We start from the raw sequence: 15046 nt of genomic DNA, 5'->3' as shown, positions 1-15046 counted from the left end.
ATATATATCTATTCATTTTAAAAACATAGCCAATAAATACTTATTATTAAAAAGGAATCAGAAAGTACAAACAGATAAGATAAAATACAAAGTAAAATCTACTCAGAATTGTTTTGTTGAAATAAAATACACAGGGAGCTTACACCAGATTTGGTGTCCAGTGGCCAAAAGTGGACCTACTTTTTGGTCTAACAAAGCACAATTGAAGGATGACTTTTTTATGGGATAAGAGGCTTGGTTTAAAGATTTAAGAAGGTAGAGTAAATCATAATGGTATTCCGAGGCAATGAATATGGAGGACCTATTCAATATTAGAGAAAGAGGTGGGCCATACCATTAGTGGGGGTGGCTGTCAGGCAGAGTAGCAAGTCTGTGAGGGATGTTGTCAGACAACCTGAAATAGGCCTACTGTTTATAAAATTAGGTGTTACTGGGCCAAGTCCATGACTTCTGCGAGCCTCAACTTCCTCATTTGGAAAATGGGGATAATGATCATCCCTTGCTTGCAAGAGTTGATGAGGCTAAAGGCGATATGATGTGAAATATCTTAGAAACCACAGGGAAGCAAATGGGTACAATTTTTAAACCTCTTTTAATAATTTCTAATATCCTGTTGGCTTTTCTATTGCTATTCCATATTCAGTGAGTAGAAAAAGAAGCATTCCCAGTGTTTTTCCTCCTGTATTTATGTTTAGTAAATCATTCTCTATCCTACGTGTTTGCAATTTCGGGTTTTTGCTTCTAAGTCAGAATAAAACTCTGATTTATTAAACTATTTTTCTAAGTGATCAATGTCATATAAAAAGTTATTTCAAATCTTCTAGAGCAATAACAATTCCATTTAACTTAATATCATCATCAAACGTGATGAACGTGTTCTTAATCTTGCCCCCCAAGTCTTGCTTCACCTCCAGCTTCTCTCTCTCCCTTGTGCTTTCAAAATAAAGAAACGGTCCCTTTCTTCTGAGAAGTACCCTTCAACAAAAGCAAAACAAGACGCGACCTTACGTTTTAGTCTCACACCACTGCACACTAGCACCTCACTGGTCCCAGGAGAGTACACAGGACTGGGGCTTCTCGCTGGCTATGAAGTCGCACGGTGTGATGTCCCAAATCTATTATTTCCTGCCTGCTGATTCTGGACAAGCAGTTTTACTTTATCGGTAACATTTAGGATGATAATACCTACCCGGTAGAGTGGGTATGAAAACTGAACAAGACAATGTGTGCAAAAGTTCTGGGCACACAGTAGCTATTTGATAAATGCCCATTCTTTATGCCAACCCTCTCCCCCACCCCACTACCACCAAGTTCCTTTCTAAAAAGTGGCCTCCTGTAGGATTGTGGCTTCTGCCCTTGATGGTCATAAATCCTTGCCTTCCAACACACACACACACACACACACACACACACACACACACACACACACACACCACTTTGTGATTTGCAAAATGCTTTTCTCATCATCTCATTTGAGTCTCACAACTACGGAGACACAGGGGCAATCCGTTCAGGTAACCTAAATCCCGCACGGCAGTTAGGGAGGCCCCCTTTCCCTGGAGGGCAGGCTCTTTTCACCCTCTCCTCCCTCTGCAAGTTGGGAAGCTGGAACTACTCTCCCTCACTTGCAGACAAAAGAGTTTCTAAACTCGCATTCCTTAAAGTGCTCAGATATTTCCTGCGGGTCGTTAGGGCAGCCAAAGCCAAAATAAAATCAGGAATTGTTCCTGACCCACCAGCTGGATCGGAGCAGTTGGAAGTGCGGGGTCCCTGGAACAAGGAATGGGGGGGGGGGAAAGGTGAAGACCAGGGATGGGAGAACTGCCGGACGGCTGGGGGTAAAATGATGACGGAAGCCACCATGCACGACAAGTTCAATGACTTTTAAGTCAATAACATGGTCCTTCGCCTCCAATGTCCTCAGAATTTGGAGAAGCAAGTGGTTTAGAGGGAAGAGGTGGGCTTTGGGAGTTAGACCCCCTTGGTGCAAATCCCAGCTCTGTAACTTACTGGCGGTAGGACTCACTCCTTGATTTTCTCCTGTGTAAAATGGGGCTGACAAGGACTACCTCATGGGGCTGTCATGAGAACTGCACAGAGAAGCATGCTCGAGAATGATGGGTTTTGGAGGCTGAGTCTTGGGTCTTCCATCCACTGAGAAATCCTGAACAATTTACTTAATCTCTGCACTTTACTTTCCCCATTGCTCCTGTAAAATGGGATCATAGCAGTGAGTCCCTCAGCGTTGTACTGAGGATTAGATGAGATGCATCTAGAAAGAACTAAAAACAAGAGCCGGTACATAGAAAGCCCCAGGAGAACAGTGGCTAGAGGTCAGCGCGGCTGCTAAGAGTGTGGGTGCCGGAGTTCTGGATTGCGCAGTATCTGACTCACACCCTTGCCTCGGACTAGCTGGGCGATCTTGAACTTCAGTGATTTCACCTCGCACCTCAATCTCCCCATTTTAAAATGGGGATAATAATACACGTAATACGCACATACCTTGTGAGTTTGAAGAGAGGATTAAATAAGATAATACCATGTAAGGTGTTTACAACAGCACCTGGCACCTAGTAAGTGCTCTATAAATGTTATCACGACTAGCTCTGATTAGTCTTGCTTGCTTTCCCTAACTCAGTGTTGGTAAGATTTTCTGCTCCTATGTCGGTGAGGAGAGTTGCACTGCAGGCTGAAGTGAACGACTCTGATCGGGGCCACTGGGGGTCTCTGTGGGCCCAGAGCTCTGGCCTGGCTCCTTCATGTGCCTCCTTATTCACAGCCTCCGGCCTCTGGCCCTGCCTCCTTAGAGTGGGCCCAGGGGCCTGGGGGGCCCCATTTTGGAGCTGGCTTTGCGGTCAGGCAGCCATAATCTGTCCCCCGAGCCACACCAGAGTCTCATTAAAACGTGCCCCATAAATGTTAAAAAATTTACACATAAAAAAATTCCATGCATGAAACTGAAACCGTACGTTTTACAGCCTCGGTTTGAAATCTTGCATAATATATAAAACCTCGGCACTGCACTGGGGGCCCGTAAATCAGATTTTATAAAACAAAAAGCTTTTACCTTTCAAAGGGGTTTGGGGAACTTGCAAATTTTACAAACTTTACCAACTGCCAGTCAGAGGCTGCTAGGTCCAAGCAGGGGATCAGTGGGCCAGGTGAGAAATGGGCCTGGTGAGCCCTGGTTGGGTGTGGGGACTGGGGTGGGGGAGGGTATCCCCCCAGGGAGCTCAGCAGCCGGCTTGCCAGCTTAGCCACCATGGGGGTGAGAAGCCACCCCCATAGTCCTGAAACAGGGAGGTACAGAAGGTCAGAGAGTGGGTGGCAGGGGATGGGTGGGGGGAGGGGAGGTAGGGGCGTGGAGATGCTGGTGGCATTTATAAATGAGGGCTTTCCTGCTCCCAGGAAGAAGAGAGGTGAGGACACCCTGGAAGAAGCAGGGCCTTGGGAGCCAGCAGACCTGGGTTCTGGTCCTAACGACTCATTTCCCTCCTCTGGACTTGAGCGTCCCCATCTATAAAATGGGTAGTCGGATGCGCTGGACCGGCTTCTCCCCGTGGTTGTGCTCTTCCCTTAGCGTTTTGTGACTGAGTCTCTCTTTGGGCATCAGTGCTGTGGCAGAGGTGGCTAGCCAGGGGAGGGAAGTTCCCCCAGAAGCCTACGATCTGGGAACCTCTTTGACCTTTGGGCAGCTCTGGGAGAGCACAATCAGTGGTTCCCATGGGAACTTGTCTGGCAGACTGCCGGGAGCAGGGGAAGGGATCGCTCAGCAAGGCAGTTTGCTTGGAGGAATGGAGGACGGGCAGCTGGAGGTGGGGGCATGTACGTCCAAACGGTTGGCCTGCCACGGCTGGGGCCTATGGGCTCTCTGGGCTCGGGAGAAAGCAGGATCAGAGCATGGCCCGGGGTGGGACAAAGTTTTGGGGGACCCCCATGTCCTCCTGACAATCCCATCTGTGAAAGTCAATATTCAAGGGCAAAGGAAAGCCGCCCTGACACACATATATATAAAAAATAAATCTCTCAATTATCTCAGCTCATTTGCTTGGGGTCTCTCATTTTATGTCCCTGCTCCGCTGCGCAGTATATCTGTCCGGATAAAGAGTTACAGTCCGTTGGGCTACGTGTGCGGGGTTGTAAAAAATACAGATGCCAAATTAACTGGCTGTGGCACTCAGCAGCTGATTGAGCTGATAATGACGCGATCTGACCTTTTTCTAATTTCTAATTATGTGCATCTCGGCTGTGCTGGCTACATGATTCTTGTTCTAATGACGGCTCCTGTCGTTGGCCTCTCCAGCCGCCCCCTCCGCACACAGGACTACAAATGGGGTGGCAAAGGGCACTGCTTGACCCCCCAAATGAAGCTGCAAGGTCTCCGCCCCACAGTCTCTTTGATGGCCTGCAGGAGACGCTGGGAAGGTAGATCTCCTTACCTTAGCGATACTGCATTTGAGATTAACCTTCCGGATGCCATGCATTTTTAAAGGACATTTCGTTCCACATGCCATCTTGTTAATTTTTTTTTATTGCCGTCACCTGAGAGAGGTGTGTTAGCTCTACAGACGAGGGAACCGAGCTTCAGAGGAGTTACATCATTCAAGTTGCACACAGGCTAAGCCGTGAAGCCAGGCTCAGGTCCTCCGTCTCCAAGAGCTCCTTCAACTCTTCAAACCCCTGACCGGTCGGCCAAGCCACTGACTGTGGCCAAGACCTCTAAGTAAATCAGGTCCATGTGGGTGGACGCGGTGTCTGAGGACCGTTCCGCCCACTGGACCATTCCCACCCCGGCCACCTGGGATAGAAGACCCGGGAACACCAGAGGTACGGGGCCACTGGGGCTAGACATTTAACCAAGTTCTGCTGGGCAGAATCAAGAGATTGGATTCTTTGAGGGAACAAAACCCCGGGAGACCCAGGTGGTGTTAGCAAGGGGAGAGCACAGAGCTGTGGCCACTTTTTGGTAAATTCCAGGTTATCCTAGAAAGGGAGGCTGTTCTCAGGGTGTCCGTGAACACTTCACCTGGCAGGTAGTGGCGGGCAAGGCAGGTGAGGTTTGCTGCCCCAGGACTCTTGCTTCCTAAAAAGGTTTCAGTTCTTTCCCATGACTCAGCCTGATTTGAGGCACTTTCTACCAACTTGGGCCTCCGCTTCTTTTTGTGTCATGGGACGGGAGTGGGTCGTGGCTCTGCCAGGCCCATTCCAGCCACACACACACCCCCCCCCCCGCTGCCAAAATAGCTGCCTCCTCTCCTATCTCTGTGGCTGCTGCAGGGCTGAATCCCAAGGCCTACGTCACAGCGGCGGTCCTGAGATGGTGACCTGCTGACCAGCAGGGTGGGGCTGGACCAGCCTGCAGGGAACCAGACAGACAGCGGGCTGAGCTCCTGGGCAGTGTGGCTGCCCCATCCCAGCCAGGGGAGAGGGAGGGCCAGGGATGAGCAGAGCCGACCCAGGGCCCTCAGGTACTCACCCTAACAGCCCTGACGGCCGGCCCGTGCTTCCCTCTCTCGAACCGCCAGCCCCCCTCTCACACCTCACCAATTTCCAGGCCAGGCTGGGCTCCCCTGGCAGCTCTTCTGGACTCCATAAAATATCACGTTCAACTCTTGAGAGAAGCAGTGGGGTGGATAATTCACAGCACAGAATAATACGTAAGTCACTGAGATCTGTTCTGTAGGTGCTCTGAGTGTGTGCGTGTGCATGGGCACACACGCGCATGTGCATACATTTTCTTCCTTTGTTTTTGGTGCCACATTTGCTTTTCTAATTCTATTTCCCTTTTAGGAGCAGGTATCAGCTAAACTCTGACTACGGGAGGTCAGCACTATAATCAATTTATGGAGGTGAGTTTTGCAGAGTTTCCAAATTCACCATGCATGGTCTAGGTAATCCACCCACAGAAAAATAAAAAAATGTGGTTAATAATTAATAATTCCAGGATAACCGTATATCATGTTGAATGAATAGAGCAGCTGCTCTGTTTCTCTCTCTCTCTCTCTCTCTCTCTCTCTTTCTCAGCAGAATTCCCAGGTCCAGGAGAGAATTTCAGATGTCACCTATGGTAGTGGTTATCAAATCTTATTGATGATTGCAATTGCCTGGGAAACTTAAAAATGTAGATTCACAGGCCTCACCAAACGTAATGGAATCACAATGCCCAGGTGGCGGGGCCCAGGAATATGTATTTTAGAAAACCTGTAGTGATGATCTGGATGATAAATTGGGTTTTGGAGCCTGGTCTGTGTCCCCCCCAGATGGGCAGACATCTATTGGCCTTCTTAACACGCCTGTGTCTCCAGGTCTTTTTCTCTATTGATGTGTTTGAATATGCCTGTTGCCCTTATCCTCCACACTGGAGCCCGCCAGCTGTCAGCTCCTCTCTGGGCAGCCCAAGACATTATTTATTAACACGCCAGGACTCCGGGCCTCAGAGCAGCCATTCCACGCCTTCTGGCTCCTATGACCCTCCTCCCCTCCTCTCTGCACCACAAGTGGTGGGGGGGGGCAGGGTATTGGGATACAGGATGCAGGTGCCGCAGTGAGCAGAGAACAGAAGGCCATTGGCAGCAAAACCTGGGCATGCAACTCTTGGTTTAAGAAACCAGCAATGGTTCTCAACTGCTAGAACGGGTGCATCTAGGGCCTGCCCCGTAGTGGGCACCGCACAGTTTCTGTTGAATGAATGGAATGAATAAAAGGATCATTTCTAGGGCTTGCGGAAGGATCAGAGGGTAGGAAGACCCTAGCCAGGGTGGGGGTTGGAGGGTCTTTACCAGATTGTCCAGTTCTGGGTCATCGCTGAAGAAGGGTTTGTGCTCCTGTTCCTGCTGGTGGACAAAGTTCTCGATGTCCACATCAAAGCTGGCGGAGGTGATGCACTCCGAGCCCTGGGTGGCCTGTTCACATTTCTCAAACAGCAGCGTCAGGAGCGGGAAAAGAGGGTGCCTGTGGGGACATCAAGAGCTCACACATGCGCACACACAGAGACCTGCTGCTGGCTGGGCTCAGAAGCCACCAGGGCCCCTTTCCCGCACTCCCGTCACTTCTTCTCCCAAGGTCCTGCTTCTTGAGAACATTCCCCAGTCCCCATGCCAGCCTGGATGGCAGCACCTCATGCCCTGGCATGGAGGATCCAGTGTCCCGGTTTCTGGAGCCTTAGAGGCTCTATTCCTCCCCTCTGGGTGCCTAACTTTTCTCTTTGGTCAGATAAGCTGCGTGGATATCTGGTGAGAGATGAGGGGTATAAGCCTTCACAGAAATAAGTGTCCATTTCTGGTTCAAGGTCAACCTGGGAAGGACATATAGGAAGTGTCCAGAAAAGTCCTGGACGTGAGCAGTAGTGGTGGTTCACAGACTCATTCTTGGCCGTCTGGAGCCAGCTGAGGGCAGCAGATGTGCTCACGTGTGTGTCTACCATTGTACACAGAGGGATGTGTGTGAGCTCGAATACACGTCCACGCACGGTGGGCAGGTGTCTCCACCTGTCCCGCGTCTACTGGCTGACTCAGTTTAGGTCACACACCCCAGTTACACGTATGACATCTCCCTGCACCTTTCTATCAGTGCACACTTAGCACAACCGTGACTCAATGATTATCAGCATCGCCGTTCTCTTCCAAGAAAGTCCCCGTTTTAATGATCACTGTATCCTTAGGATGTTGCCCTGCATGCTCATAGCAGGCGCTTACTAAATGTTTGGTGGCGGATGATGAATCAGCAAATGAAGACAGCGTGGGTGTGAGCATGTGTGAGCATGTGGGTGTCGTTCCGGGATGCATTATGTAAGCCGGAGTGCCTACTTCAGTGCCTGACTGACCCTAGGGGTCCTCGATTAGACATCACCAAGTCTGGGAAGCTTCCTTCCACTCCCCTGCCCCTAGCCTCTGCTGATGGCTCTCTGAGCTGTTTGTTTTATTATTGGCCTTCCTCACTAGACTGTGAGCTAGATGACGGCAAGAGCCAAGCCCACCTTACTCTTCACTGTGTCCAGAGTCTGGAAGAGGTATGTGGATCCCATGAAATATTTATTGCATATTATATGTGTGTGTCTATTTGCACATTGTTCTTATTTCTCCGCAGCACGTGTGAACAATGAGGTCTTAGCATCCAGCATGGGTGCATGTGTTTGCACAGATTGTTGACCCTGGACCTGCAGCCTTATTCCCTTCCACTGAGATTCCGGAAGAGCATCTGCCCATCCCTCTGTGGGCTCTCCTCAGTCCCTTGGGACCACACAATCCAGCCCTTTTTCTTTTTGAGTAAGCCCTGCTTGCTGGGAGAGGGGGAAGTTTGTGTGTTGGGCCTGGCACTCAGGCCTCTGCCAATAGGCATGTTCTAGCCAGCATGGTCTGACAGAACTTTCTGCAATGATGGAAGTGTTCTACAATTTCCTCTGTCCAATATGGTAGCCACTAACTACAGGGGGCCAAGGAACACCTGAAATAGGACTCTGGTGCCTGCAACACTGAATTTTAAATTTATTTAATTTTAACTAATTTTAATGTAAATAGTCACATGTGGCTAATGGCTACCATATTGGAGAACACAGTAAGTCTTGAAAAGGCAAACAGACCATGCGTTTTCCCTTCCAGTACGCTACGAACACAGCAAGAGGAAGACTGACTATCCAGCCTACACAGTGTTTGCACGTAGATGAGGGAACCCTTAACAGCCTGTCCCATGCTGGGATTCTAATAATTCTGGGCAAAAAGACAGAAGGTGCTCAGTTCCATCCACACTCACACCTACACCTACTGGGCATTCTACTCAGGCTGAGGGGCAGTGGCGGATGAGGAGAGATACATTCCTGCTTTGGATGAGCCGCTTGGTGCCCCTGGACACCATCTCCCGACCCTTGTTTTGGGAGCTGTTGCATAAACAGTGGGAGCCTCAGGCTGCAGCCTAGGTTACAGTCTGGAGAAGAAAAAGGGTCAATGTGTGAGGCCGGTGCATGGGCAGCCCCCCATGGCTAGAATATCCATTCGGCTCCGACAGGAAGCTGGTAGGGCAAACAATGGGTTTCCCTTACCCAGCCGGCTGAAGACAAAGAGAAAACCAGGTGCAGGGGTTAAACTCCAGTGTAAGTCTTCATTTGCAGGCACTAATACCGTAGCATATTATAGTCTAATCTAACCTGATCCCAGTTTAATGCAAGATTCTCCTGGCCCTGAGTGGAATACCAAAGAAAGCCTCAGTGGCTGTAATTTAAGCAGAGCCCTGCAGTGGTTTAGCTGAGGGACATGAAAGGCAAATTCCAGACGGTGTTATGAATTATTGCGCCTTATGAACCTTCCTACTCTCAACAGATGCCTGCTGCCATTTAAACAGCCACTAGATCAATTAGGAATGAAAGGCACAAATCGACTCTGTACAAGGGCACTAAATTACCAGGAACTAATAATCCGCGGCATCGTGCCAGGTGGTGGGGGGTGCAGCCCCCGCCCCAGCCCCGCAGTAGCCGCCGGTCACCGCATGCTCCTTCCTCCCTGGTTGCAGGGAGGGTGGGCAGCTGCTGCAGGGGGAGCGGACGGCCTCTGCGTGTGCATGCGTGTGCACGCGTGTGCACCCGGCTTGAATGTGGGCTGTTGACGAGAGCAGGTGTGAGTGTTGTCCAAGCGTCCTGTCCCGTGTGTTGGTTTTGTGCGCGCACAAGGCGTCTGTGCAGGATGCAGGCACATATGGGTTGTGGGTACGAAAGCCGGGGGCGGGTTTTGCGTGCTGTGAGTACAGTGTGCAAATGCCCTATATCGTATGCAGTGTGTGTGCACGCGTTATGTATTGTTTGTATGCAGTATGTGTGAGGGGTTTGTGGGTTCTGTGTACACAGCATGAATGCCATGTGGGGCGGGGAAGAGGGATGGGGTCTCCCAGCATTAGAGTTCAGGTAGGCGGGGAGAGTGGTCTTCTTTGCCACCGTCCTTGACCCTGCAGGGCAGAGAGTAGTCAGGGAGGGCCTCTCTGAGGAGGTGACATTTAAGTTAAGCTTCAAATGATGAGGAGGCCGTCAGGCAGAGATCTGAGGGAGGGGCATTCCAAACAGGAAAAAAAAAAGCAAAGCATTTAAGATAGGAAGGAGCTTGGCTTCTTTCTAGAACAAAATCCAGATAAGTGTGTGTGGAGTGAGGTAGGCAGGATGGGAATGGAAGGAGATGAGGTTGAAGAGAGAAGCAGGTGTTAGATCACAGGCGGGAGGGTAGGGAAGGATGGGGACATTGTCACACACACTGGCGAACAATGTGCACCTTCTATGCAGAGCCACAGCATGGGCCCTTTTTATAAACTTCTTACTTCCAGGTGTCAGATCTCCCCAGAACGTGTGTGTCTACGTGTGTGTGTGTGTGTGTGTGTGTGTATCCACGTGTGAGGGCATATCTGGGGTGTTTTCTGTGGCTTCTGTTATCTCTCAGAGGAAAGAAACATACTTTCTATTGCCGCCTCCCCCCGCCCCCAATTTAACCAGGGGCCCCTGAAGCACAGAGCAGACCTCTCGTGGATGCTGGCATGGCCCCCTCTCTCCAGCCCCTCCCCACCGGGGCCACATCATCAGCTCCCAAATCTCTCTTCTCAGATACCACGCTCCCCAGATCCCTGCTTCTGCCCACTCTGATCCCTGGATCCCTGAGTCCAGGGGCTCAGATGGCACCCGACCTTGCCCACAGCTTTTGTACAAATGTTAGCCAGGGTCAGTGGGCTGCCTGTGGCTCCCATGTTCTAGCCTCCTGGATCCCTCGATAAACCCAGACTGCCACCTGCTACCTCAAGCGTGGGGACCCTTGAGACACTCTGCACCGCCCCCCCCCGAGAAACAGGCTGTTTCCCAACAAGCCGGCTGGGTTCTAGGCTTCAGTCATGCTATGCGCTCCTCTGAGGCCCAGTTCCAGCCCCTTCCCCAGCTGCCTGGCCTATGGCTTGACCTGTATTTCTAAGCTACCCTCCAACATCACCCCAGAAGGCTGGCGATGAGTCCGGAAGCCACTACTGCCGGCTTGGGGTAGGGTGGGGTGAATAGGGCAGGGACCACGGGAGCTGGGCATCTTAGCCACCAGGGATATGAATGGGCCTGTCTGAACCAGGCGAAGGATGGGAAGAAGGATTTCCAGGTAGGTGTGAGATTTGCTTCTTTATCCTTGGCCTACACCGAGCTTCAGTTTGTCCAGCTACAGTGGGTTTTAAGGAGTTCCTTTTCCTGCTGTCCAGATCTGTGCCATTGTGGATCAATACCCTTCAGAGGCTAGAAGCAGGAATGTGGATACTCAGTCCCCAGTGCCCAGGCGATGATGTACAAGATATGAAAGATGGCCGTTAGACTTTATTTCCAAAGAGCGGAGGACATTTGACCTCCATAAGAGCTCACCTTCTCCCTCCCAGATCTTTCTCCACTCTTCTCCCCCTGTCGCCTCCCACCTGACTGCCCCCTCCACCCCAATCTCTCTTAAGCCGTTCAAAATTTGGAGGAAATAAATCTCACTGCACTAATTCAGTGAGAGTTTGAGCCTCGTCAGTGCAGAACAAATAAAAGGAGTGAACTGGCATGACATTTTACTGCAGAAGAGAGGTCGTTTCCAGCCACTAATAAAAAGGATTTGACACAGACTAATAAAGAGAAATGAATTTCTCTAATGGCCTAATTTAGCACATTCAGCACTGTGCCTCTGCCTGGGTGCTGGGGGGTGGTGAGAGCCGTGAGTGCGGACAGAGCCTGGAGCAGGGCTGACGCGGGGAGAGGGTTAGAAGAGATGATCTCAAATAACATTTTATTATTTCTTTTTTCTTTTCTGAGCCCCTACCCCCACCCCCACCCACATCGCCTCTCCTCAGGAGCAACTGAACCAAAATCAAGCTCAAGATAGGCAGTTTCTGTTAACGATCCAAAGAAATAAAGAACCGCTCTCCCCAGAACTGCAGTCTCGTGCTAGCTTAAGAAGGTGATTAAACCGGATGTGTTGATTTCTACAGGGGTTTAAGCCATCGTTTGGTTTAATTACTTCTGACATTTCTGCCTTTGCTTTTTTTTTTTTTTTTCACATCACCCATTTGCTGGCCTGGAATGCCCAGTTTGGGGCCGGGCTGTGTGGGGCTGCCCCCCCCGGGGGGCAGATTGGAGACAGGGCGGGATTTTGGCTGAAGCCCTTGGCAGTGGTGAATACCATCCTCTCTCCAGCAGCCGAGGGGCTGAGCGACCCCTCGCTCCAGCCCCGGTTTTTCTTCAGGGCAAAGCAAAGCTGCCCACTCTGCTCCTCTCCTGGTGAGGCTTCTGAGATCCTCCTTGGGGGGGGGCGGGCCTCAACACCACCATCTTATGCCTCCCCACCTCAGGACAGATATTCTTAACACAAGTTGGCCTGATAGGTTTCTCCAACACTTTCAAAGATCTCCCAGGGATGGAAACCATCACATCTTTGGTAATTCATATACTCATCCCTGACTTCAGGTTCCCCTATAAAGCTGAAGCTCGTTTCCTTTTGTTAAAAGGACTCGAGAAAAGACAGTTGGACCCTTTTCTGCTTCTCCTCCTTTCTCCTTGGACAACCTGGGTTTTTTGGAAATAAAAAAAAATTTTTTTTTAACACGTCTTCCTGCTTATAGGACCAGAAATACAGAAGCAGAGACAGGAAAAAGTTAGAAAGAATGCAAAAATACAGAGCTTCAGGAAAGCTCAGATGCAAAGAACATAAGAGACAGATAGAGACTAGATCCGTGGACAGGCTGGGGGTGGGGGCGCGTGCAGGATGGTCACACGCAGCGGGGCACATTAGTGTTGAGTTCTCTTTCTGGGTGATAAACCTTGTGATTCACAGTCATACCACTCCATCACTTCTGAGCCTCTCAGCCATCCCTTCCCTTGTGACCTTGGCTAGGACTGCAGACCTCAATTATGGGTCCAGCCAAGTGTGTGGCAGCCTGCCTGGCTGTCCACCTCTTCTCCCTGTCACTGACCTTGGAGCCCCCAGGCCTGTCCTGCACCTGACCTCACAGCCCAGGCTCATCTGGCTGGGGGGAAGATGGGCAGAGGAGCCTCAGTGTCAGCCCTCACCCCTCCCCGGCCCTGGCTGCTTCTTCCAATGGGAAGAGGGGCCAGAGCCTCCAAGGCCCTCCCTAGCTGGGATGAGGGATGGACTGTTCAGATGGTGAAATGGTTGGTAAGAGAGCAAAATTTCGGGGTGGAGATGTTCAATGATGAGCTGGTGGGACAGCGGCCTCGTCAGGGTCAGACTGCTGCAGAGGACATGAGTCCATTGGCCAGGGAGGTGGGGGAAGGTGGGAAAAGCAATGACGAGGCTCGCTCTGCAGCCACCCCCCCCCACCCCCCCTCACTTGTCTCCACTGACAAACACAGTGCAGGTCTTGAGTCGCCAAAGGCCCACCACCTTGGAAACTCTACCCGGGGGCTGGCACTTTGATCCTTTATTTCTAGTGCCTCAGGTCAGAGGTCGCTGGGATCAGAGAATCACAGACAATACCGTAGAGCCACCTTCTGGGACGGCCCCCTGTCTTTTTCCTGGGCCCCTATTCAGGGCCAAGAAGCTCCATTACAATTATTCATTCTGGCAACTATCGTGAAATTTCTCCAAGATGCTAATAAACTAATAAAGTTCACATCCTCAGATGAACATTCCAGGGGCTTCAGGGTGTGGCCCCAGACTTCTTTTCAGTATTTTTTTCTTAACAGAGTTGGCAGAGCATGTGGTGTTGGCCAGACAGCAGGTGGCCCCTGGGTCCTTGTCTCTTCACTAACCCCCTTCACCAACTCAGGCAAACTGGACTGCTCACCTTTGCCCCTGCTGCTCCTGTCACTGGAACTGTGTTCCTGCGTCTCTCCCTGTCCCTTCTCATCATCTTCAGTACCCATCTCAAGATGCCATCCATTCTACCAAGGCTTCCTAGTGGCTCTCTCCAGCAAGAAAACCATGGCCTCCTTGGAAGCATCTTAGGAAATGCTTTGGGGTTTCTATCCTGACCTTGCTTACAGTTTAGGGTGAGAAACCTGGTGGTCCGAAATAAGCATAGACTTTGGAGTGAGACAGCTGTGTGACTTGGGGTCAGGTTACTGAATTTTTCTGAGCCTCAGTTTCCTCTTTTATAAAGCAGGGCTAACATCACCTACCACGCAGGTTATCGTAAAGATTCAATGAAGAAACACACAGAATGTCTGGCACTTAGTAAGTTATCAATTAATGCTTGTTCCATTTCCCTGGAAAGGTGTGTGGGCACCTTTTTTATTCAGAGCAACATTGACACCATCAGCTCCAATAAATTTCTATTCCCATATCCACTGCCTCATTTGGCAGGGAAAACAAGCCCACATGCCAATTCAAATAGAGGCACAGAGAGAGGAGGAGGGGAGGCAACGTACAATTTATCAGAACTCAGAACCTCTTTTTTTTTTTAACCAAAAAAGCACTGCCAGTAAGAATTTATTTTTATTTCCCTTATGACACTCATTAAATTCTACTATCTATAGTTGTATGTGCGCAGATCTGTCTTCCTCACTATGTGGTGAGATGCTCTGGTCCACGAGCTTGTCTTCTCTCTTTTTGAATTCCCAAGGGTCAAGCACAGTGCCTGGCACACAACAGAGGATCAATAAATATTTGGTGAATCAATGAGTGGGAACAAATGAACCATGGGAGGGAAGGTTCTAAGACACAGTCCTCAAGTTCTTTCGGGCTCAGAATCCACCCCTGGATTCTGATCAGACATTGCCATCTGGCAGCTTCTAGCTACAATGGCGACAAAAAGACCTGTCTTCTTTGGGCTCTGCTGGTCTGCGAGGGGGTGGGGGCTGGCAGGGTCCTGGAGGGAGGGGGGGTGAATGTGAAGGAAGAGCTCGCCTGGCCTTCCATTTCTCCTCCCCTTGAAGGCACCAGATGGAGAGAGTGGAGTGCGGTGGGGGAGAACGAGCCAGCAGCTCCTGGTTGGATGTATTTTTACTTCAGGTGTGACGTTGAAACCATGCGGGTGTATTTTTAGTCCTGCCTAGTGGGTGGTGTGTTCGCCTGGGTTGCCTTGGAGAGGACTTCTTCGTGTTGCTAAATCGGAA

At 50.4% G+C, this 15046-nt stretch overlaps 1 protein-coding gene across 17 annotated transcripts in view; it reads right to left on the bottom strand.

The window, feature by feature from the left end:
* PKNOX2 (PBX/knotted 1 homeobox 2) overlaps window positions 1-15046 on the bottom strand; it is a 303585-nt gene that overhangs the window by 38035 nt on the left and 250504 nt on the right. For all 17 annotated transcript variants that reach the window (XM_073903918.1, XM_073903926.1, XM_073903920.1 and 14 more), the window contains one exon: window positions 6780-6951. In XM_073903918.1, the coding sequence (XP_073760019.1) occupies window positions 6780-6951 (172 nt within the window). The remainder of the gene's footprint in view (window positions 1-6779; window positions 6952-15046) is intronic.

This window comes from Callorhinus ursinus, unplaced genomic scaffold, assembly GCF_003265705.2.
Source record: "Callorhinus ursinus isolate GAN/ISIS: 27379988/994484 unplaced genomic scaffold, GSC_fseal_2.0 scaffold19, whole genome shotgun sequence".
In the NCBI taxonomy this organism is placed as follows: Eukaryota; Metazoa; Chordata; class Mammalia; order Carnivora; family Otariidae; genus Callorhinus; species Callorhinus ursinus.
The sequence above is the reverse complement of the archived record's forward strand: the minus strand, read 5'-3'. Positions and strand labels throughout refer to the sequence as shown.